Genomic DNA, 22,621 nt, shown 5'->3' with positions numbered 1-22,621 from the left:
CCTCTTGTGTCTCCCTCCCTCCCACCCTCCGTATCCCACCCTTCTAGCTGGTCACAAAGCACCGAGCTGATCTCCCTGTGCTATGCAGCTGCTTCCCACTAGCTATCTATGTTACATTTGGTAGTGTATGTATGTCCATATATACACTACCACTCTCTCACTTTGTCCCAGCTTACCCTTCCCCCTCCCTGTGTCCTCAAGTCCATTCTGTAGTAGGTTTGCGTCTTTATTCCCGTCTTGCCCCTAGGTTCTCCATGACCTTTTTTTTTCTTTTTAGATTCCATATATATGTGTTAGCATACGGTATTTGTTTTTCTCTTTCTGACATACTTCACTCTGTATGACAGACTCTAGGTCCATCCACCTCACTACAAATAACTCCATTTCATTTCTTTTTATGGCTGAGTAATACTCCATTGTATATATATATATACCACATCTTCTTTATCCATTCATCCATTGATGGACACTTAGGTTGCTTCCATGTTCTGGCTATTGTAAATAGAGCTGCAATGAACATTGTGGTACATGACTCTTTTTGAATTATGGTTTTCTCAGGGTATATGCCCAGTAATGGGATTGCTGGGTCGTATGGTAGTTCTATTTTTAGTTTGTTAAGGAACCTCCATACTGTTATCCATAGTGACTGTATCAGTTTACATTCCCACCAACAGTGCAAAAGGGTTCCCTTTTCTCCACACCCTCTCCAGCATTTATTGTTTGTAGATTTTTTGATGATGGCCACTCTGACCGATGTGAGATGATATCGCATTGTAGTTTTGATTTTCATTTCTCTAATGATTAATGATGTTGAGCATTTTTTCATGTGTTTGTTGGCAATCTGTATATCTTCTTTGGAGAAATGTCTATTTAGGTCTTCTGCCCATTTTTGGATTGGGTTGTTTGTTTTTTTTTGGTATTGAGCTGCATAAGCTGCTTGTAAATTTTGGAGATTAATCCTTTGTCAGTTGGTTCATTTGCAAATATTTTCTCCCATTATCAGGGTTGTCTTTTCATCTTGTTTGTGGTTTCCTTTGCTGTGCAAAAGCTTTGAAGTTTCATTAGGTCTCATTTGTTTATTTTTGTTTTAATTTCCATTTCTCTAGGAGGTGTGTCAAAAAGGATCTTGCTGTGATTTATGTCATAGAGTGTTCTTCCTATGTTTTCCTCTAAGAGTTTGACAGTGTCCGGTCTTACATTTAGGTCTTTAATCCATTTTGAGTTTATTTTTGTGTATGTTGTTAGGGAGTGTTTTAATTTCATTCTTTTACGTGTAGCTGTCCAGTTTTCCCAGCACCACTTATTGAACAGGCTGTCTTTTCTCCATTGTATATTCTTGCCTCCTTTATCAAAGATAAGGTGACCATATGTGTGTGGGTTTATCTCTGGGCTTTCTATTGATCTATATGTCTGTTTGATCTATATTTCTGCTTCTGTGCCAGTACCATACTGTCTTGATTACTGTAGCTTTGTAGTATAGTCTGAAGTCCAGGAGCCTGATTCCTCCAGCTCCATTTTTCTTTCTCAAGATTGCTTTGGCTATTCGGGATCTTTTGTGTTTCCATACAAATTGTGAAATTTTTTGTTCTAGTTCTGTGAAGAATGCCCATGGTAGTTTGATAGGGATTGCATTGAATCTGTAGATTGCTTTGGGTAGTAGAGTCATTCTCATAATGTTGATTCTTCCAGTCCAAGAACATGGTATATCTCTCCATCTGTTTGTATCATGTTTAATTTCTTTCATCAGTGTCTTATAGTTTTCTGCATACAGGCCTTTTGTCTCCTTAGGTAGGTTGAGTCCTAGGTATTTTATTCTTTTTGTTGCAATGGTAAATGGGAGTGTTTTCTTAATTTCATTTTCAGATTTTTCATCATTAGTGTATAGGAATGCAAGAGATTTCTGTGCATTAATTTTGTATCATGCTACTTTACCAGATTCATTGATTAGCTCTAGTAGTTTTCTGGTAGCATCTTTAGGATTCTCTATGTATAGTATCATATCATCTGCAAACAGTGACAGCTTTACTTCTTCTTTTCGGATTTGGATTCCTTTTATTTCTTTTTCTTCTCTGATTGCTGTGGCTAAACCTTCCAAAACTATGTTGAATAATGCTGGTCAGAGTGGGCAACCTTGTCTTGTTCCTGATGTTGATGGAAATGGTTTCAGTTTTTCAACATTGAGGACCATGTTGGCTGTGGGTTTCTCATATATGGCCTTTATTATGTTGAGGAAAGTTCCCTCTATGCCTACTTTCTGGAGGGTTTTTATCATAAATCGGTGTTGAATTTTGTCAAAAGCTTTCTCTGCATCTATTGAGATGATCATATGGTTTTTCTCCTTCAATTTGTTAATATGGTGTATCACATTGATTTGCATACATTGAAGAATCCTTGCATACCTTGGATAAACCCCATTTGATCATGGTATATGATCCTTTTAATGTGCTGTTGGATTCTGTTTGCTAGTATTTTGTTGAGGATTTTTGCATCTAAGTTCATCAGTGATATTGGCCTGTTGTTTTCTTTCTCTGTGACATCTTTGTCTGGTTTTGGTATTAGGGTGATGGTGGCCTCGTAGAATGAGTTTGGGAGTGTTCCCCCCTCTGCTATATTTTGGAATCTCCTTTTTCATTTCTAATCCTATTGATTTGAGTCTTTTCCCTTTTTTTCTTGATGAGTCTGGCTAATGGTTTATCAATTTTGTTTATCTTCTCAAAGAACCAACTTTTAGTTTTATTGATCTTTGCTATTGTTTCCTTCATTTCTTTTTCATTTATTTCTGATCTGATCTTTATAATTTCTTTCCTTCTCCTAACTTTGGGGTTTTGTTGTTCTTCTTTCTCTAATTGCTTTAGGTGTAAGGTTAGGTTGTTTATTTGAGATGTTACTTGTTTCTTAAGGTAGGATTTTATTGCTATACACTTCCCTCTTAGAACTGCTTTTGCTGCATCCCATAGGTTTTGGGTCATCGTGTTTTCATTGTCATTTGTTTCTAGGTATTTTTTGATTTCCTCTTTGATTTCTTCAGTGATCTCTTGGTTATTACATAGTGTATTGTTTAGCCTCCAGGTGCTTGTATTTCTTACACGTTTTTTCCTGTAATTGATATCTAGTCTCATAGCGTTGTGGTCAGAAAAGATACTTGATACAATTTCAATTTTCTTAAATTGACCAAGGCTTGATTTGTGACCCAAGATATGATCTATCCTGGACAATGTTCCATGAGCTCTTGAGAAGAATGTGTATTCTGTTGTTTTTTGGTGGAATGTCCTATAAATATCAATTAAGTCCATCTTGTTTAATATATCATTTAAAGCTTGTGTTTCCTTATTTATTTTCATTTGGATGGTCTGTTCATTGGTGAAAGTGCGGTGTTAAAGTCCCCTACTATGATTGTGTTACTGTCGATTTCCCCTTTAATGGCTGTTAGTATTTGCCTTATGTATTGAGGTGCTCCTATGTTGGGTGCATAAATATTTACAATTGTTGTATCTTCTTCTTGGATCGATCCCTTGATCATTATGTAGTGTCCTTCTTTGTCTCTTGTAATAGTCTTTGTTTTACAGTCTATTTTTTCTGATATGAGAATTGCTACTCCAGCTTTCTTTTGATTTCCATTTGCATGAAATATCTTTTTCCATCCCTTCACTTTCAGTCTGTATGTGTACCTATGTCTGAAGTGGGTCTCTTGTAGACAGCACATATACGGGTCTTGTTTTTGTATCCATTCATCCCGTCTGTGTCTTTTGGTTGGAGCATTTAATCCATTTACATTTAAGGTAATTATCAATATGTATGTTCGTATGACCATTTTCTTAATTGTTTTGGGTTTGTTATTGTAGATCTTTTCCTTCTCTTGTGTTTCCTGCCTAGAGAAGTTCCTTTAGCATTTGTTGTCAAGCTGGTTTGGTGGTGGTGAATTCTCTTAGCTTTTGGTTGTCTGTAAAGGTTTTAATTTCTCCATCAAATCTGAATGAGATCCTTGCTGGGTAGAGTAATCTTGGTTGTAGGTTTTTCCCTTTCATCACGTTGACTATGCCCTGCCACTCCCTTCTTGTTTGCAGAGTTTCTGCTGAAAGATCAGGTGTTAACCTTATGGGGATTCCCTTGTATGTTATTTGTTGTTTTTCCCTTGCTGCTTTTAATATTTTTTCTTTGTATTTACTTTTTGATAGTTTGAGTAATATGTGTCTTGGCGTGTTTCTCCTTGGATTTATCCTGTATGGGACTTTCTGTGCTTCCTGGACTTGATTAACTATTTCCTTTCCCATATTAGGGAAGTTTTCAACTATAATCTCTTCAAATATTTTCTCAGACCCTTTCTTTTTCTTTTCTTCTTCTGGGACCCCTATACTTCAAATGTTGTTGCGTTTAGTGTTGTCCCAGAGGTCTCTGAGACTGTCCTCAATTCTTTTCATTCTTTTTTCTTTATTCTGCTCTGCAGTAGTTATTTCCACTTTTATTTTCCAGGTTACTTATCCATTCTTCTGCCTCAGTTATTCTGCTATTGATCCCTTCTAGAGAATTTTTAATTCCATTTATTGTGTTGTTCATCAGTGTTTGTTTGCTCTTTAGTTCTTCTAGGTCCTTGTTAAATGTTTCTTGTATTTTCTCCATTCTATTTCCAAGATTTTGGATCATCTTTACTATCATTACTCTGAATTCTTTTTCAGGTAGACTGCCTATTTCCTGTTCATTTGTTAGGTCTGGTGTGTTTTTACCTTGCTCCTTCATCTGCTCTGTGTTTCTTTGTCTTATTATTTTGCTTAACTTACTGTGTTTGGGGTCTCCTTTTCACAGGCTACAGGTTCGTAGTTCCCGGTTTTTCGTGTCTGCCCCCAGTGGCTAAGGTTGGTTCAGTGGGTTGTATAGGCTTCCTGGTGGAGGGGACTAGTGTCTGTGTTCTGGTGGATGAGGCTGGATCTTTTCTTTCTTGTGGGCAGGCCCACGTCTGGTGGTGTGTTTTGGGGTGTCTGTGACCTTATTATGATTTTAGGCAGCCTCTCTGCTAATGGATGGGGTTGTGTTCCTGTCTTGCTAGTTGTTTGGCATATGGTGTTCCGCACTCTAGCTTGCTGGTCATTGTGTGGAGCTGGGTGGTGGCGTTGAGATGGAGATCTCTGGGAGATTTTCACCATTTGATATTACATGGAGCTGGGAGGTCTCTGGTGGACCAATGTCCTGAACTTGGCTCTCCCACCTCAGAGGCACAGCCCTGACGCCTGGCTGGAGCACCAAGAGCCTGTCATCCACACGGCTCAGACTTTTGGGAGGTCTGAGGTCTTCTGCCAGCGTTCAGTAGGTTTTCTATAGGAGTTGTTCCACATGTAGATGTATTTCTGATATATTTGTTTGGAGGAAGGTGATCTCCCTGTCTTATTCTTCCGCCATCTTGAAGCTCCTCCCCTGGATCCTTTTGTTGAAGATTGATGCTAACTGTGCTGTTTGCTACTCTGCTGTCATTGCTTTTAGGAAATACATAATAACCCATACATACACACATATCTAAAGGTTTTTCTGAGTCTGTTTACCTGATATATATTTAAAACCATGAGTTCATATGTATATTTTTATAATTTTCTTTCAGTGGGATATTGGGAAAAGATGAGGGAGTAACACATATGCTTTGTTTGCTGTCTTTTACCAGAAAATCCAATAATTCAGATAAAATTTTAAATGAATGCCTTTGAGGATTTGTTCTATTTAAGAAAAGTTATATTATTTTCCCCACTCAGTACTCCCAATATGTTTTCAGTCTTTCAAACATGATAGAGCTTTTGAATAAAAATCAATCTAGACTAACATAAAAAGAAGAGTGCAAACACTTGCATGTACATTGCTAAAATATTTGCCACAGTAAGGAGATGTGTGGAGTCTTAGTCTCATCAGTTTATCAGAGAACTGAGCATTAAAGAGTTTAATACTAACAATAGGAAAATAAATAAGATTCAGTTCAAAATTTAGCACATATTTAAGCCAAACAGTATTTGCAACATGGTAGACACTCAGTCCATACTTGTTAAAATGCCTGAATGGACCTTATCGATATCACCACCAATAAGCACCTGTTGTCATAGAGTTCTTCAGTACCCAGAATATCTTGTAGCATAGCATTACACAACTCTTATAACCGTTCATCACTAACTCATTCAACAAACAGCTACTACTCGGACACAATTCTAAGCATGTATATTTTTAAATGGAAGGAGTTTATCAAGTGATGTATTTTTTTCAAATTTTCCATTTTTCCTTACTTTTTGGAGTGAATTCAAGTGTATAGGATTAGTCTTGTGAAATAGAGCATTTTGAAAGCCTGTGTGAAATTGTAAAATCCATGTTTGTATATTCAGGAATAACATACATAACACATGTGATATTTGCTTCGGACAGAAACTAGTGGATTCTGTATATTTGGAGATATGTGGCATATCTCCAAATAAACATATTTCCTCTGTAATTGGGTAAGGTCTTTGTTAACAAAATAGTTGCATTGGAATAAAAACCTACTCCAGTCCATACCAACTTTCCAATTGCAGACCAAATTTCTATTTTGTTCTAAGGTTAGATCTTTTTTTTTTTAATTTTGGCAAAAATGGACATTTATAAAAATGTTTTGTTGGAGGGAATGGTTTGTGTCTCATCCTCTTTTTTAGTTTATGCCTTCATTTTGATGGAGGCATCCAGTACCTTCCTTTGATGTTTGTGGGAGATAATATCTTTTTGTTTGATATTTTAAATATCTGAAACTCTATCATCTATTCAGTTTTGCAGCTTAGATGTATATGAGATTATAATTTTTTAAATATTTTCCTTAGACTTTCCTTCATAAGATAATTTCCTAAATGGGTCCTTCAAGTTTCTTGCCTATTTTTCACATCTCCGTTTTGTGTTGTACTTTCTGAGAGAATTTGTCAACTTTATCTTCTAAACAGTCTATTACACATTTTTTTTGCTGTTTCTTCTTTTTCTTAATAGCACCCTCTTTTCATTTCTTAGATGTACTATCTTATGTCTTTGAGGATAATCCAAATTTCTGTTATTATAGTTTCTTCCCTGCACTTTCTCTTGTTTTCAGAGTTCCCTTTCGTTTATTCATTTGTTTGCGTGTTACTTTTCTTGTCTTTCATGCTAGAAACTTTCTTCACACAGTCCATCATATTGGAGAAAGGGGCATTGAAAAGATAAGTGAGAGCTCTGTATAACTGAGGGGGCCTTTTTGACTGGTGAATTCACTATAGGAAAATAGAGGAAAAAACCTGACTGTTGGTCTGAGTGACTCAGAAATGTCAGTCTCTGTAGGTATTTTCTCTTTGGCCAGTTTGTTCTTCCAGCAAGACAGAGAAAAGTCAGCTTGCTTTTTGTGGCTCCCTCTCTGTAGATTTACACGTATGCTTCAGCTTTCCCTTCCGTAGATCATCTGTAAGTTTCCCATATTCTAAAATTATGTTGGCAGACCTTGTCTCCTGTTCTATCTCTGTCTTTCAAAAATATATACATAAATATTTTATATCCATATGTAGAGAGAAGCCTTTATGGAGAAAGGTAGTAAGTGAGCTGTGCGTTGAAGGATGTTTATCCTTCAGTTAATCTTACAAGTATAGATTGACTGGGGAGAAAGAAGAGTAGGGGAAGAAATCTTCCAAAGAGATGGAAAGGAGATGGAAAAGTATAACGCATGGTTACTGTAACGCATATGACTGAAGGGACAGCATTGCTTAATCATCTACCTCCATATTTTCCTAAGAGTAGTGTTTCTTCTCTAAGATTGTACATAGGATTAATCAAGCTAAATAGATGGAGTACCTTGGTAAAACACTCTTGATTCTTTGAGACAATTTATTCCAACATCTAATATTCCAACAATATACATAACACAGCTATTTCACACATATGAAAAGTGGTGACTTCATAACATGTGACACTTTTGTAAAAATTATTGGTATTATTAGGAAGGAAATGTATTGAATATCTCTCCTGATAATGTAGCTGTGTTAGAGATTCTTAATTTTACTGAAGAGTAAAATAATGAAGTTGTACATGCTAAACAAAATTAAATTTTCACTTAGTTTCACAGATGGGCCAATTCAGGTATAAGTTGCTTTCCAAATGTTGGCAAGGCTACCGTGGAAGTCACTTACATGTACCTTTCTGATTTTGAAGGATTGAACTTTTATACTTTTATGACAGTAGTACAGCTATGAAAGATATTTAATTCATTTTAATCTCTATGTAGTTAAGTTTCAAATAAGTATTTTTTTTTATTTTATAACGTGAACAACTTCTTGTTTACATGCAAAAAGGTTTAAGTATAAAACTAATATGTGGTCATTGTAAAATATCTGGGAAATTTGCAAATATAAAAAAGTTAAAAGAACTTAATTATGTCATCATTCAAGGATAGCTATTTTAATATTTGGTCTAGTTGTTTCTCCCAAACACACAAAAGAGAACTTACTACTTTTTAAATTCCCTGTAGTGTGAACTATTCCCATTTCATTAAATAGTCTTTGAAGTTTTGAATTTAAATGATGGCACACTGGTCTTGAAACCTGCACCAAAAAACCATTTGGTTTTATAAAGCCCAGTAGCATCCACTAGTCATTCTCGCTCAAATCCAGCTCTGAGGAGGAAGGGGTTAGGGAAGGCTGAGAAGGCTGAGGAGGTAAGTGCTGAAGTGTCTGAGTGGGACCAGCAGGGGCTGCTGTCAGGGATGAGACTGCCACATTCCTGGTGTCTCTGACCTTGGACTCACTTAACATTATAATCTGGATTCTATTAAAGGAATTTCGTGTTTTTCCTTTGCAAGAGTTACCCCCTACCACGACAAACATTTTAAAATGTTTCTTTAAAAAAGTTGGAAAAGCAACTTTTTCCCAAAAGAAATTTATAGTTCAAATTTACACCAAGTTCTCACTAACTGGAGCAAGCCGGGTTTTCACTAAAGCTTCGACTTTCCTCTGTAAAACATTAGTCACTCCCTTGGAAGAAGCAGTTTTTTATAGGCAGTGGGATAAAACAGCCACAGATGTTCATGTAATATGACGGGCTTTAGAATGTACCTGCAAAGCATTTTTTTTTTTTAATTCGGAGAAAAAAAGATGAAAGAAAAAAGACTGAATTGGGATGCTAAAATAACAGTGATTCAGTATTAAGAAAATGATAAGTTTTTGGTCCATTCAAATAGTGTTTTCTTTTCCCCTTTTCTTTATTCTTGGGATGTTCTTGAGGTTGTACCAAGTCATTTTCACTGCACAATTTTTAAAGGTATTTGCCATTCCCATGGGTAACTGGTTGCCTTTTTACCGTGCAGGACTATAGTGAAGCCTGTGGCCAAAGAGTTTGATCCCGACATGGTCCTGGTTTCTGCTGGATTTGATGCATTAGAAGGCCACGCCCCTCCTCTGGGGGGCTACAAAGTGACAGCAAAATGTAAGTAATAGACATCATTTTTTACATGTGAATGGTAACTTAGGTGAGACTTTCAGAAATGATTTTAGATGGTGTTTACTGCTTTGTCAGATTCATTCCTCTGTAGAAATTGGCCTTTAAGAAAAACAAAGTTAAATCATTGCCTTTGGTGGGCTTGAAGGGACATTTCAGAACCTTTGGTTTTTCAGGAGTTGTGTTTTGCTATTTAAAGGCAGAAGTGATAGGGCTTCTGTTTAAAATATGTTAAATGACTTGAGAGGTCTAGAAAAGCTAACCGGCTTTTGCAAGTAGAATGGAAGTCACTGCATTTATTTCATTGTATATGGGGTAGAAATAGCTGTTTCCCAATAATGCTGTGCTCTTCTAGGTTTTAATACAAAAGTGTAGTTCCCCTTGCTCAGAGGTTCTGTACATGCCTATGGGCAACGATCGGCATCTCTGCTGGTATTCTGTTGTTCTGCAAAGGTTACCTTTTTGGCTGTATCCCTTAGCAGCTAGACACCAAATGAACAAATGAATTTTGTGTCACATTGTATTTGAATAACATGACCTAATGGAATCTGGCTATAAAGAGTCTTTCTTTAAGGAGAATTTCCGTGCTCTCCAAGTATGAAAACAAGGCATATGTATAGTCCACACATGCAGATGTATGCTGGCACTCTGGATATATATTTTTAAAAAAAGATGAAGGAAGAAAGCAAAATTACACCAAGAATAGTATCCACTATTGTGTATTTTAGTGGGGGTTGAAAAGAAACAAACTGAAAACAACCCAAATAGTTTTAAGTGAGAGAGATGTGTTTGGAGCAAATGTGTTTTATTAATTTGAAAAGAACCAAAGAACCAGTATCATGCCAGCCTTTGTTTTAAATTGGCTTTACATGTGACAGAGTTTTCTGCACTTTAATTCTTCCAGTAACATTGTTAGGTAGTAGCTATTTTTAACATCTGTTATTTACTCAGCGTTCTTGGTGCCTTGTTGTCTATTGAAAATATATTGAAAGAGGCAGCTCTACAAACACAAACAAAGCATAATTCACAATTTTGGTAAAATTGAATAGAGAGGTATTTGTTCATATCACATATCTTTATTATCCTTTTTCTTTGTGGAATCCCCCTCACATGGAAGTCAGTCTTTTCACTGCAGATAAACCTCATTTGGGTCAAGACTGGTGAATAGTTTAGTCTAAATAAAGGGGAAAAAAATGCTTGTACCCTAAATTGAGAAAAACCCAAACAATAGAAAACACATGGAGCAAAGATGGAAATCTAGAAAAGGTGTCCTTTGCCATTAAATCCAAGAATCTCCCTCAAAGGGAGGAATGTCTATATTTGGGTCTTTCTCCCTGCCAAGGGGAAAAGTTGTAACAAGTCTGAACTAGCTGGAAGGAACTAATCTTTTTGTTTGCTTGTTTATTTGTTCATTTTTTGCCAAGTCAAATTCAAACTCAGATCTCAAATGTCATCTTGGAAGTTTCTACCTCTTGTTAGCTTTAATACAATGCACCAAGACCTTCTTTATGTTGTGTTTCCTTTATCATTTGGGGGGATGCTCTTCATTGTTTTCTATCCCAGGATAAGTTTATCTATAATTTCTCCAGTCTCCCCCCCCACCCCTCATCTATTTCTTCTCTTCTTTGTCTTTTCTATTCAACAGAACATTGCTTCCTTACTAGCTGACTTGTTTCCTAAGAAAAACACAGATACAAATTTTAAAAATTGACCCTTTGTTGAGTATATGCAGTTTAATAAGGAAAAGATATACAATGAGGAGAGGCCATCTTAGAACCCAAAGAGGCTGTGGTAAAGGCTATCTAAAACAGTTCACGTATTTCATAGATGAGAAAATGAATTTATTTCACCATCTGAAATACTTGGGGTTAAAACCCAAGTGCTTATCCTGAATTTGTAGTTAGATGAAATTGCATAAGCTTTTACTGGATGTTTTCCACAAAGAAAAACATTTCATAAAATGCATGAGAATAGAGAACTTGTGTGCACACTACAGAGGCCATTTTGGTGCCTAAGACCCTTAACCACAAGCAGTCTGTGACAGACACCCACTAGTCCCATGCTACTTAAATGAAAAACAGCAGGACATCATATATGAGCAACTTTTTGTATAGCTCATCTCATGCAGGTCTCAGTTTGCCAGCTATATTTTCTAGAGATGCTGCCATACTAACTGGGTAGAGGTTAGGATTACTGGACCATTGTATAGTTATTCCCCAAATAGCGCACGCCTGGGTCTCTTTTTTTCCTTTCTAACCACCTGTCAAATGCATTTATATTGCTTTGGTCTGAACAGACAATTAATATTGGTCCTTCACTGTCCCATGCCAGAAGTCATTCTCCATTTGAGGAGAGTCCCAAAATGAGGCTAGAAATGGGCTAAAACCTAAGGTAAAAAGTAGGTAGAAATGAAAGAAACACACTTCTTTCCCATTCCTGCAAAACCCACCCTTGCCCAAAGTAGAATGTTTAAGGATTTTAGAGAGTAGTTTGGAGGATACTGTCTTGTCAGAGATGCCAAAATTTTGTCTTAGCACATTGAATAAATCCTCTAAAAAACTTTTGTTTTATAATTCTGAAAGGAAAAGATAAGTCAAAATAACAAATGTTTTTGTTTTTAAACATCTAATTAATTCCCTGATTTTTTTTTTTAAGTATTGGTTGATACTTTGACAAAAGTCTCAGCTCACATACAGAGGTAATTTAAAATTAAAGTTGATTCTTGGCTAGTAGTATTTTTCTTCCTCTTTTCTCCTCTCATCTCTTCACATATTGAACGTTCTTTGCTGTGAGAGGAGAATACAAATATTCAGATTTGTTTGTGCTGAAGTTTTAAATAAATTAGCTGAATTAGTTATTTGAAATCTATGCTGTTCTTTCAATTAACCACCAGGATTAAGGCCCAAGCTGAATGGAATGAGTATCTTTAGTGTCCTACCCTAAACCTTACATCAAACTTTACCTTAAAGTTATCAGTTTATCTTTTTAAATACTCTTGTTTGGATCTTATTGTCTTCAGGTTACAGTTTAAGAAGTTTGGCATAGCAAGTAAGTGCCATGTTCAAACAGTAAAATTGAGTAAAATTGATTCACCATATTGCAGCACCCCCTGGCTTAACCGTGTTGTCACCATTAAAAAAAAAGTTTCCTTAGTTCAAATTCATTTTACAACAAAACATATTTTTTCTTTCTTTTCAATACACCTGTATATTTTCCGTTTTCCATGGCTTCAGGTAGTGAGCTCATATGTGCAAATTGCTTTTATCGTGTGAGTAAGAACTTTCCTTTCTTTGGAATAATGCAAAAATCATTGTGAGATGATAGCCATGTGTGATTAAAAAAAACAAACACATGCTCTTTTTATAAACAGAGAGTAGTTTTATAGTCCTTGAGATAGAAACCACTTCCCTCAGCCAATACACAAGTGTTATTTTGACAAACGAAGAATAGATAGTAGTTGGGGAAAAAATCAAATAACATGTCTTAGAGTTTTGAATTACCATCTTCTCCTTGATAGAATGTGTTATCCTTTTTAGTGATCCTCTCATTGCTTTTTCCCTTGTGGAATGTCTGTCAGGGAGATACACTATTGTGGGGCAGATACTTGTCTAAATGAATTGGTACTTAGCTGTGAGTTAATCTTAGGGAAGGACAAAAACTCCTTCATTGGTTAATTCTCCAGAAATAAGTCTCTAAGAAGTTGAGTGCTAAGCCAGTCAACAAATAAGTGCCAGGAAACAAGTTCGTTAAACATATGAGGCTATGCTGATCTACTTCATCTGCTAATGATGGATGTTTGTGCTTCTCTCGTGCGTATTCAGGAGTGTCTGGTTCACAATGTCCTCTGCCTACACATTTTATTTGTCCATAGAGTTGAAGGCGGACTGAGCCAGAACTATAAGTAGATTTTCATTTTTGCTTGTTCTTCCCTCACTAATGATTCTGCTTTTACCTTAAAATGTCCATGGCTGTCCGAGGTCTCTGATTTTCTCCCCATTATCAAAACCTGTAAAGGACTTGATCATATTCTCTGTGTGTTTTATTACCTGGTTATACTTTTTTAAATGAGTACATTCCAGCTAGTGTGTTAGTTCTGTTTGGCAGTTGAATCTTTTATTATTTTTCTGCAATTGTGGCAACAATGCTTTGTCTTCTCAATAATAGAATTTCAGGCCACAGCAAACAGGTGTGGAGAAAAGCAGTGTCTGGAAGACACCTACCAAATGTCACTTCATGAAAGATCAACGTTAAACTTAAACTGCTTCGGTTCTTTTATATTAGGGTGGAAACTGGGGGAATATCATGCTGGTTGATTACTCGAAGTATCCTCCCATCCATCTACCATCAGATTAACCTCTCTTATATACTTCCGTGCTGTGTCCTCAGAAGCTGGACCAGCACCTGGCACATAGTCTAAGTAACTTTATTATTTTTTTTAATGAGTAAAGGTAAAATGAACCCATGATTTCTTAGCTAAGTCAGACCCTTTCTTCCGGTATATTTGATGCTTCTTGAATTGGGAGTTCATGATTATTTTTGGTTTTGGTATTGCTATCCCTCTATCACTGCTACTTATTTTCAGGTCTTAGACCACATATTCGTAACTCCTATAATATTTTAGTGAACACAAACCTGTGTTTCTGACAATGGTCACTTATTCAATATTTCCTTTAATAGAAATATGATTGAAAATAATGTAAATATTAAATGGGGAAGTAATGATTTCCTTAATAATGGGCCTTGGGCAGAAGCACTGAGTATTAACAACTGCTAGAATCTAGATGGTGAGAAAACTCATTTCATCTCTCCTCAGAAAAACAGGACAGGGGGAGAGTGACTCCTTTAAATAATATACCTGAAATAAATGTGAAAAAATATGGGAGAGTGCAGAAGAGCTCGTTTGGGGAGGGTCAGAAGATCTATGTGTAAATCTCAACTTTGTTCCTCATTAATTTTGTAATCAAGTTAGTTTCTTAATCAACCAAAAAAAACAGTAGGAGAGTAGGGAAATAATAATTATACCTACAACATAAGGAATAAATGATTAAGCATTGTGAGGTAATAGTTTTGAATTTTATTGTGGATATCATTTCAACAATTCTAAACATTCAACAGAAGTCTGAGATTTTAGATGATGTATTTGAACACAAAGTACACAACACAAATGTAAGAATTTTATACTCTTATTTGAACAAAATGGTCAGAATGGTCCTAGGAAGCTATTCAGGATTCCAGGTGAATAAAAAGCATATGTCCATTCAGTTAAAAGTCAGGTTAGGAAGAGAAGTACCTTTGTCTCACATTTTCATATCCACATGCATTCTCACATTGTAATTAGTCTGGGGGCAATTGGAGTAAATTACAATGCTTTTTAAAAAAATGAGACACCATTATTTTGTATTGAGGATCACTCAGGCACTGCCTGCCTAAAAACTCTGCAGTTTGTCTTGGTATATTGAGGTGCGCTTGGATCTTGACATTATTAATATGCTGATGCAGAAGAAATTATCCAGTGGTGCATTTTTAGCAACTGAACTATCTGAAACACAGTTAAGAATCAGAAAACAAACAGAAGAACTTCTGAAATGCAAAAATTGATGCAGAAGGTCCACTTATAAATGTATAGACATGCATTCTTGCCCTTACTGAGATTCTGCTTAATTCTTTACATATGTAACTAGCATACTTGATTATCTGATTTTCCAACTGCCGCAAATTTAAGCAATTGTTTGGAAGTAGAGGTAGATGAATGGATGGTGGGCATATTTCTGTCTCACACGTTCTTAAATTTGAGTCTGCAGGCCTCCTGGGAATCCATGGATAGAATTCATGGGGCTCATGAACTTGGATGGGAAAAAATTACATTATTTTGACTAATCCTGCCCCTTATTAGCTGTATGAATTTAGGAATGTATTTTCTCCCATTATAAATATAGGCAACAAACCATAGCAATATCAGTAAAATAGGTAGCCTTGTCACCAATAGAAATGGCAGCTATTTTCATATCACTTTACTGTTGTGTAAATATTTCCAATGATCAGTTATTCTCACCATTACTTTGAAGTGATGATGTATGTCAGACCAGCTGCTCGTTTAGTTCTTTGATGCAGTAATATAGAATTAGACGTGTTACACCACGGCTTTCCTCCATATTTTGGTTGCTCCTTTCTATAGTAGTTTATTTTGTTTTCTGTGTACTTTATTGTGTACATTTTAAAACATTCTGAGAAGGGGTCCATAGGCTTCACTTCAAATACACACACACACTCAACGCACACACACACCCACGATCTTTACCTTGAAGCAGAGAATAGTTTGTCTCTTTCTACTTGCTTATTTGCTTCTCCCATTATGCCTGGCATAATTGTTTTGTTATATATTACTGAACTTTGAAGCAAACAATAAAAAAAATGAGTGTTCAGTTTTTCCAAAGATTTCTTATCTGTAAAACAGACTTCAGATATGTGTTGCAGGGCAAGCTAATCTTCATGTCTCATAACTGGAAGTCACACCGACATTATAAACATCATATCAAGGATTTGCACATTGATATGTCATCATTTTAGAGAGAATAAACTAGTGTAATTTGGGAAATCAGAAATTTTGTCTAAAATCATGCATCCATTCTAAATTTTTTTTATTTTGGGTGATTTAAAAGATGTATAATACAGAGAATTATATAACAACTTTATTACTTCCACTATTCAGAATTGGCAGCAGCTGAATATTTTTATTATGTTTACTCCAAATCTTTTGTTTATAAAAGAAATAAAAATTGCAGATGAGTGAGGACTTCCCTTTAATCACTGAATCACTATCTCTAAGTCTTATTCCCATTCCCCTCATAACCACTGTCATAATTTGTGTACTTTCCGGTACTTACACACACACACGCGCGCGCGCACACATGCAAACACACACTATACAATATTATTTTAGTGAGTATGGTTTTTAATTTACCATATATAGCAGAAGGTAAGTATTTACCTTATTCTGTACATATAGTTTAAGGAAGTTGCTTTTTTTCACTTTTAATGTCTTTGTTTTGACATATGCTCATGAATGTTTATATGTCCTTTTAATTTCTCTATACTGGGCCATTATGGACAGACACCATAGTGTACGTTATCTATCCTCCTATCAATGGACCTTTATGTTGTTTCGGTTCTCACTATTGTGAATAGTGTGGAAGTGAACATCCCTTCCCAAGTCTCCTGTTGCCTGGGTGTTACCTTACCTGACTTTTTTAGTCAGTTTGGGCTTCTGTCTCTTTTTCAGTATGAAGCACTTAAAAACATGGAGGGAGGCAGCTGAAGAAGGAAAGAATGCGTTCTACCTTCCATAACTATTACTCAAACTGCAGTCCATGTCCCTTGTCTCACAACCACATACACCCACAAATCTACTCTTTCCTCTTCCCTTTACCGTTTTACACTTTGTATATACACCCCTTCCTTTCAAGTTAAAATTGGCAGAGAGGCTATTGGGTACTAAAATTCTTCAAGTCTCATCCAAACTTTAAGGAAAAAAGAATGGGCTAGAAATCATGTGATAGATAGATAAAATATTATAATTTTAAGGTGTTTTCAAGCAGTACTTTGGGAATTAAATTTAAATCGAAAAGATGGGCTACTCAAAGCCCATCTGACTGGCTGTGCTGTGAATGACTGTGGAGGGCACCATGGCTCTGAGGCTGAAAGCACAGGCTGGTCATCCAGTACACAAGTCATAATCCTGGCCTGGGCCCTTAGGAAGACCACAGGAATATCATTTCAACGTCTTGAAGATTGTTTTCTTACCTGGAAAGGGAACATTAATTTCTTTCTGGCAGTGTTGTTTTTATTGATGGTACAGTAATAATACCTACTGGAAATCGTTGAGTGTTTACTCTGTGCTAGGCACTGTACACAATACTTCCCTGCATTTTCTCATTTCATTTTTATGATTAAATGAGATAATACATATGAAGCACTCTTTTTTTTTGTACCCTGCAATCATGGATTTAGCAGTCACGTAACTTCCAAATTTAAAAAAAAGTGACAGAAAAATTAAGTGACTTGCTCACAGAGCTGAGGAATAGCAAAACCACAACTTGATCTCATGGCTTTTAACTTCCAGCTCAACATATTTTCCACTTGGCTCAATGGGTTATTAAAAATATCCCAGATAAATAAGTAGAGTTTTTAATTACTGTAGAAGCTTATTCCAAATTGAGAAAATACAGAAAAAATAAAAGCAAATTTTCACAACAAAAATGTTCTTATTTAAATAAAATTCTCCAAGTCAAAAAAGTAACCAGAGCTCTTTTAACATATGGGAACTTACCATTTTGCAGACCGTGTGCACTGTTTTTCATGAAGCTTTCTGTGCAAGAACTAGTTAGGGACTCATTTTGTCTTTGGCTCAAAATTTCTGCATACCAGTACATCTCTTTGTTGTGCTCTTAAGCAAGTACATTGCCCCCTGCAAAGACAGGGGGAAGTTGATTTACAGGACATTTATATTCAGAAATGTCTTATGCAACATGGCTTCCTTATATGTAACTAACAGTCAGTATAAAGAAGCAGCATAGTTAATTAAGAAGGGAAAATGTCAGCATATAAAAAATTACAAATCTTAGATTTGGGAATGATTTTATTTTTAAATGACAAGCAAAAGATTTATTCAGTGAGTGCTCCATGTTTTACTGTTACCCTGCCTTCATTTTCTCACTCAATTGCCTGTTTCCTTATACCACATGACAGCTCAGATACCAAATTGTAGAAGAATATTTTCCATCTGCAGTGCTTAGTTACTGATGTCATGAAACAATCCTTAGGCTACGATGACTACTGCTTAACTTTGAAGAGCAAAATTACTGTAACTGTACCATAGCTGGGGCCAGGTCAACATTGCTTTTGAAAATAAAATATGTACATCCTGAAGGGGGATGCCAGCTGCAACTGTACAGTAAAATACATGCTATATTTCATTGATACTTTTTCATACTTTAACATGTCTGAATTGGAATACCTCTTACATTTGATGGCATTTAATTGTTGGGTGGGCAGTGTTTTTTTTTTTTTTTTTAATTTACATAGTGGTTTGTAAAAACATGGTCACAATTATTTTGTGCTGTAATTGATGACACCTTAGATTAAATGAAATATGTAGTATTTTACTTTTTGACATGTTGTTTTAAAAATCCCAGCCAAAAGCCATACTAAAATTATAGCTTAGATTTCCATTTTATATTTCCTTTACAGACTTCCAGTGATTGAATAGAGTCTTGAGAAAGTAAAAATTAAAATAATAATATAATATAAAACAACCAAAAGTATTATCAAGGAGAAATTTCAGGTAGTGGATTCTCTTAATGGGTTGGCTTTTAATTCAGACAAAAAATTGTTTTTCCTTGGCCTGAAATCTATATGACCGTAGGCTCTGACCCTTTATCGTGATGATCACGCTAAGTAAAATTGGTTTCCGACTCATCTTACAAATCAAATCAATACAATGAAGAGTCAGGTAGTCAAATGATTTATTAAGTAATGTCATAGGTGGGAGCCAGTAGTGTAAGGGTATGGGCCACAGCTACATGACTGATAATTATCTACTAGCACATGTGAGGCTGATGAAGTTATCATGGAAATTATGGGGAATGAATGTGTACTTTCCTCTTACAGGAAGTTTTCCTCACACTGCTCTCATGGGCTAGAGAATCACTACCATCTAGTACCATGGTTTCCGAACTAGCAGGCATCAGCGTCACCTGGGGGATTTGTTAGGTGTGCTGGGCCCCACTGTTAGAATTTCTGATTCATTATGTCTGGAGTAGGACCTGCAATTTGCATTTCCTACAAGTTCCCAGGTGAGTGCTGATACTCCTGGTCTAGGGATCACACTTTGAGAACCACGGGGCTAGTTATATAAAGAAAGGACACAGGACTTGGAATTAGTTGATCTGTATTTTGGGTCTAATTGGCAACCAACTTACTTTTCTGTGACTTAATATTCTTGTCTCTCAAACAGAAATAGTACAAATTATATTTGTTTTGGCTAAGCATGGGGCTATTATGAGAATCAGATGAGGTAATGAACTTGAAAAGATGCTTTGTAATATATGATACTGTAAATATGACAAGATATCAGTGATATTGTACCCATTAAATTTGGGGATATTGTTGTCTTCATACAAGTAAGCTGGGTTCAGAATTCTAAGGTCAGAACAACTTTGCATTCTTAGATGAAAATATATTCTAAATATTTAGTTATTTTAAAATGTTTAACATATTTAAATATTTAAAGATATTTAAAAACATCTGAAATAGGTAGCTATTGTTGCTTTTTATAGGGAGATGGCTAGAGTCCCACATATCTCTTTTCTCCCTGAATCTTTTTCAACAGAACCTCCAGACTTGTCCCGGGTGACACTGGGGCTCATGGCCACAGATAAGTCACCAGGAATTGTGGCAACTGTCTTAACACAAATTCTTATGATTCCGGAGCATTACAGTTAATGAGCCTCCTCTGCCCAGTATTTCCCTCAGTCACTTCCATGGACTTCCCCTTATCTCTTCACCTAAATAACATAATTGTTACTCAGTAGAGTACATTGAACTCTACCAGGTCCCTTGGTAGAAAGAGTACTTTAGAAATCAGCTTTCTCCTAAACAAATAACAAGTGTTGGTGAGGATGTGGAGAAAAGGGAACTTACAAACATTGTTGGGATTGTCAACTGGTGCAGCCACTATGGAAAACAGTGTGGAGGTTCTTCAAAAAATTAACAATACAACTGCCATGTGACCTAGCGATTTCACTTCTATGTACTGTATTTACCTGAAAAAAACAAAAACATTAATTCAAAAAGATATATACACTCAGTGTTCATTGTAATGCACTCAATGTTCATTGCAGCATTATTTACAATAGCAAAGATATGGAAGCAACCCAAGCGTTCAATGATAGACGAGTGGATAAAGAAGATGTGGGGTATATGTATAATGAAATATTTTAGTCATAAAAAAAGTATCAATAATTTTTCTATTTGCGACAATGTAGACGGACCTAGAGGGTGTTATGCTAAGTGAAAGAAGTCGGATAGAGAAAGACAAATACTATATGATCTCACTTATATATGAAATCTAAAAAACAAAACAAACAAAACAAAACAAAATGAAAACAGAGTCATAGATACAGAGAACAAAGAGGTGGTTGCCAGAAGGGAGGGGATGGGAATGTGGGTGAAATAGTGAAGGGGATTAAGAGGTACAAGCCTCCAGTTCTATAATAAATAAGTCATGGGGATGTAATACACAGAATGTAAGAATCTTATGATTCTTATGTAATCATAAGAAATATGATTAATTATATTGTAATAACTTTGGGGATGGATGGTTACTAGATTTATCATGGTGGTCATTTTGTAATGTATGCAAATGTCAAATCATTATGTAGTACACCTGAAATTAACATAACATTGTATGTCAACTATATTTCAATAAAAAAGAATTGGTTGAAAAAAAAAAAAGAAAGAAGCTTTCTCCTGATCTCAGAATTTGATATATTGTCTTTTCTTTTTTTAAAAAATAAATTTATTTATTTTATTTATTTATTTTTGGCTGAATTCGGTCTTTGTTGCTGTGCACAGGCTTTCTCCACTTGTGGCAAGTGGGGGCTGCTCTTCCTTGCAGTGCACAGGCTTCTCATTGCGGTGTCTTCTCTTGTTGCAGAGCACGGGCTCTAGGTGTGCAGGCTTCAGTAGTTGTGGCGTGCAGGCTTCAATACTTGTGGCACGCGGGCTCCATAGTTGTGGCTCGTGGGCTCTAGAGCACAGGCTCAGTAGTTGTGGCGCATGGGCTTAGTTGCTCCATGGCATGTGGGATCTTCCCAGACCAGGGCTCAAACCCGTGTGTCCTGCATTGGCAGGTGGATTCTTAACCACTTTGCCACCAGGGAAGCCCCCAGAATTTGATGTATTTTCAATCAAACAATATGAAATGTGATGAGATAGAGATGTATACTTTTCTTCCATGTTGTTTTTAAAATGCCATACTTATTTTAAAGAAGTTTCTTCATCCCCTCCCCAGCCTACCTCTAAATCTTAGTACCAGCTTGTTCCATAAGAAATTGTCTGGATCTAACCAGATTGTAAGCTCTTATTTATCTCTTCCTATCATTTCTTCAGTTTTTTTTTTTTTTTTAAATCTTTTAAGCTTTGGGTTTATTTATTTATTTATTTATTTATTTATATATTTATGGCTGTGTTGGGTCTTCGTTTCTGCGCGAGGGCTTTCTCTAGTTCTGGCAAGCGGGGGCCACTCTTCATCGCGGTGCGCGGGCCTCTCACTATCACGGCCTCTCTTGTTGCGGAGCACAGGCTCCAGACGCGCAGGCTCAGTAATTGTGGCGCACGGGCTTAGTTGCTCCGCGGCGTGTGGGATCCTCCCGGACCAGGGCTCCAACCCGTGTCCCCCTCATTGGCAGGCAGACTCTCAACCACTGCGCCACCAGGGAAGCCCCATTTCTTCAGATTTTTAATGTGTAGAATTTTTCAATCTAAATGAGTCACCTGCATAAAATAATTTGATGTTTATTTTCACGTTGGAAGCGAAAGACAAATGCCTAGGGTTAGGAACATCAGTTTGTAAATCTCTGCTTCAACTACTGCATATTTCTCTAATGTTGAGCCTTTATTCAGGAATGACTTAGGTGGAGTCATATAAAACGATATAAATGTATAGGTAAGGTCTTCATTCCCTACTGTTTTCCTCTTTTCTCTGCCTTGATAGAATGTGTCTGTAACTGGAGGAGCTGTCTGCTTCAGAAATTATTTTACCAAATCATTGACCATCTATTGCAGTTCATCCCTATGCTTAATATTCTTTTCCTGCAACTACAATATAATTTGCACTTCCTACCATACATGCCCTCTTTCCTCTCTCTACGTGACCCTATTCTCCTTGGTCCTCCCCTTTGTTCATTATGCTCCAGACTTGCAAATCTTTCCATCTCTCAAACTGGCCAGACTCCTGTCAGGTCTGTGCATAGGATATTCCTTTTGTCTGCTACCCTCTCTCCTTCAGTGTTCCCTGGCTGTTTCCTCAGCTCAGATATTATCCTCTCAGAGAGTTCTTCCCTAACCACGTGTCCACCCCCACCTCCCCACATCATCCTCTACTGCTTGCCCTAATTGCGAT

General features: G+C 36.4%; 2 protein-coding genes across 2 annotated transcripts in view; one reads left to right on the top strand and one right to left on the bottom strand.

Moving 5' to 3' along the window:
- The window catches only part of FERD3L (Fer3 like bHLH transcription factor), a 450,573-nt gene that overhangs the window by 155,749 nt on the left and 272,203 nt on the right, over positions 1–22,621 (bottom strand). The window lies entirely within an intron of this gene.
- The window catches only part of HDAC9 (histone deacetylase 9), a 999,599-nt gene that overhangs the window by 846,670 nt on the left and 130,308 nt on the right, over positions 1–22,621 (top strand). The window contains exon 23 of the mRNA XM_082472710.1: positions 9,311–9,429. Coding sequence (XP_082328836.1) covers positions 9,311–9,429 — 119 coding nt within the window. The remainder of the gene's footprint in view (positions 1–9,310; positions 9,430–22,621) is intronic.

The sequence above is a fragment of the Balaenoptera physalus genome (genome assembly GCF_965194825.1).
Source record: "Balaenoptera physalus genome assembly, chromosome: 8".
In the NCBI taxonomy this organism is placed as follows: domain Eukaryota; kingdom Metazoa; phylum Chordata; class Mammalia; order Artiodactyla; family Balaenopteridae; genus Balaenoptera; species Balaenoptera physalus.
The sequence above is the reverse complement of the archived record's forward strand: the minus strand, read 5'-3'. Positions and strand labels throughout refer to the sequence as shown.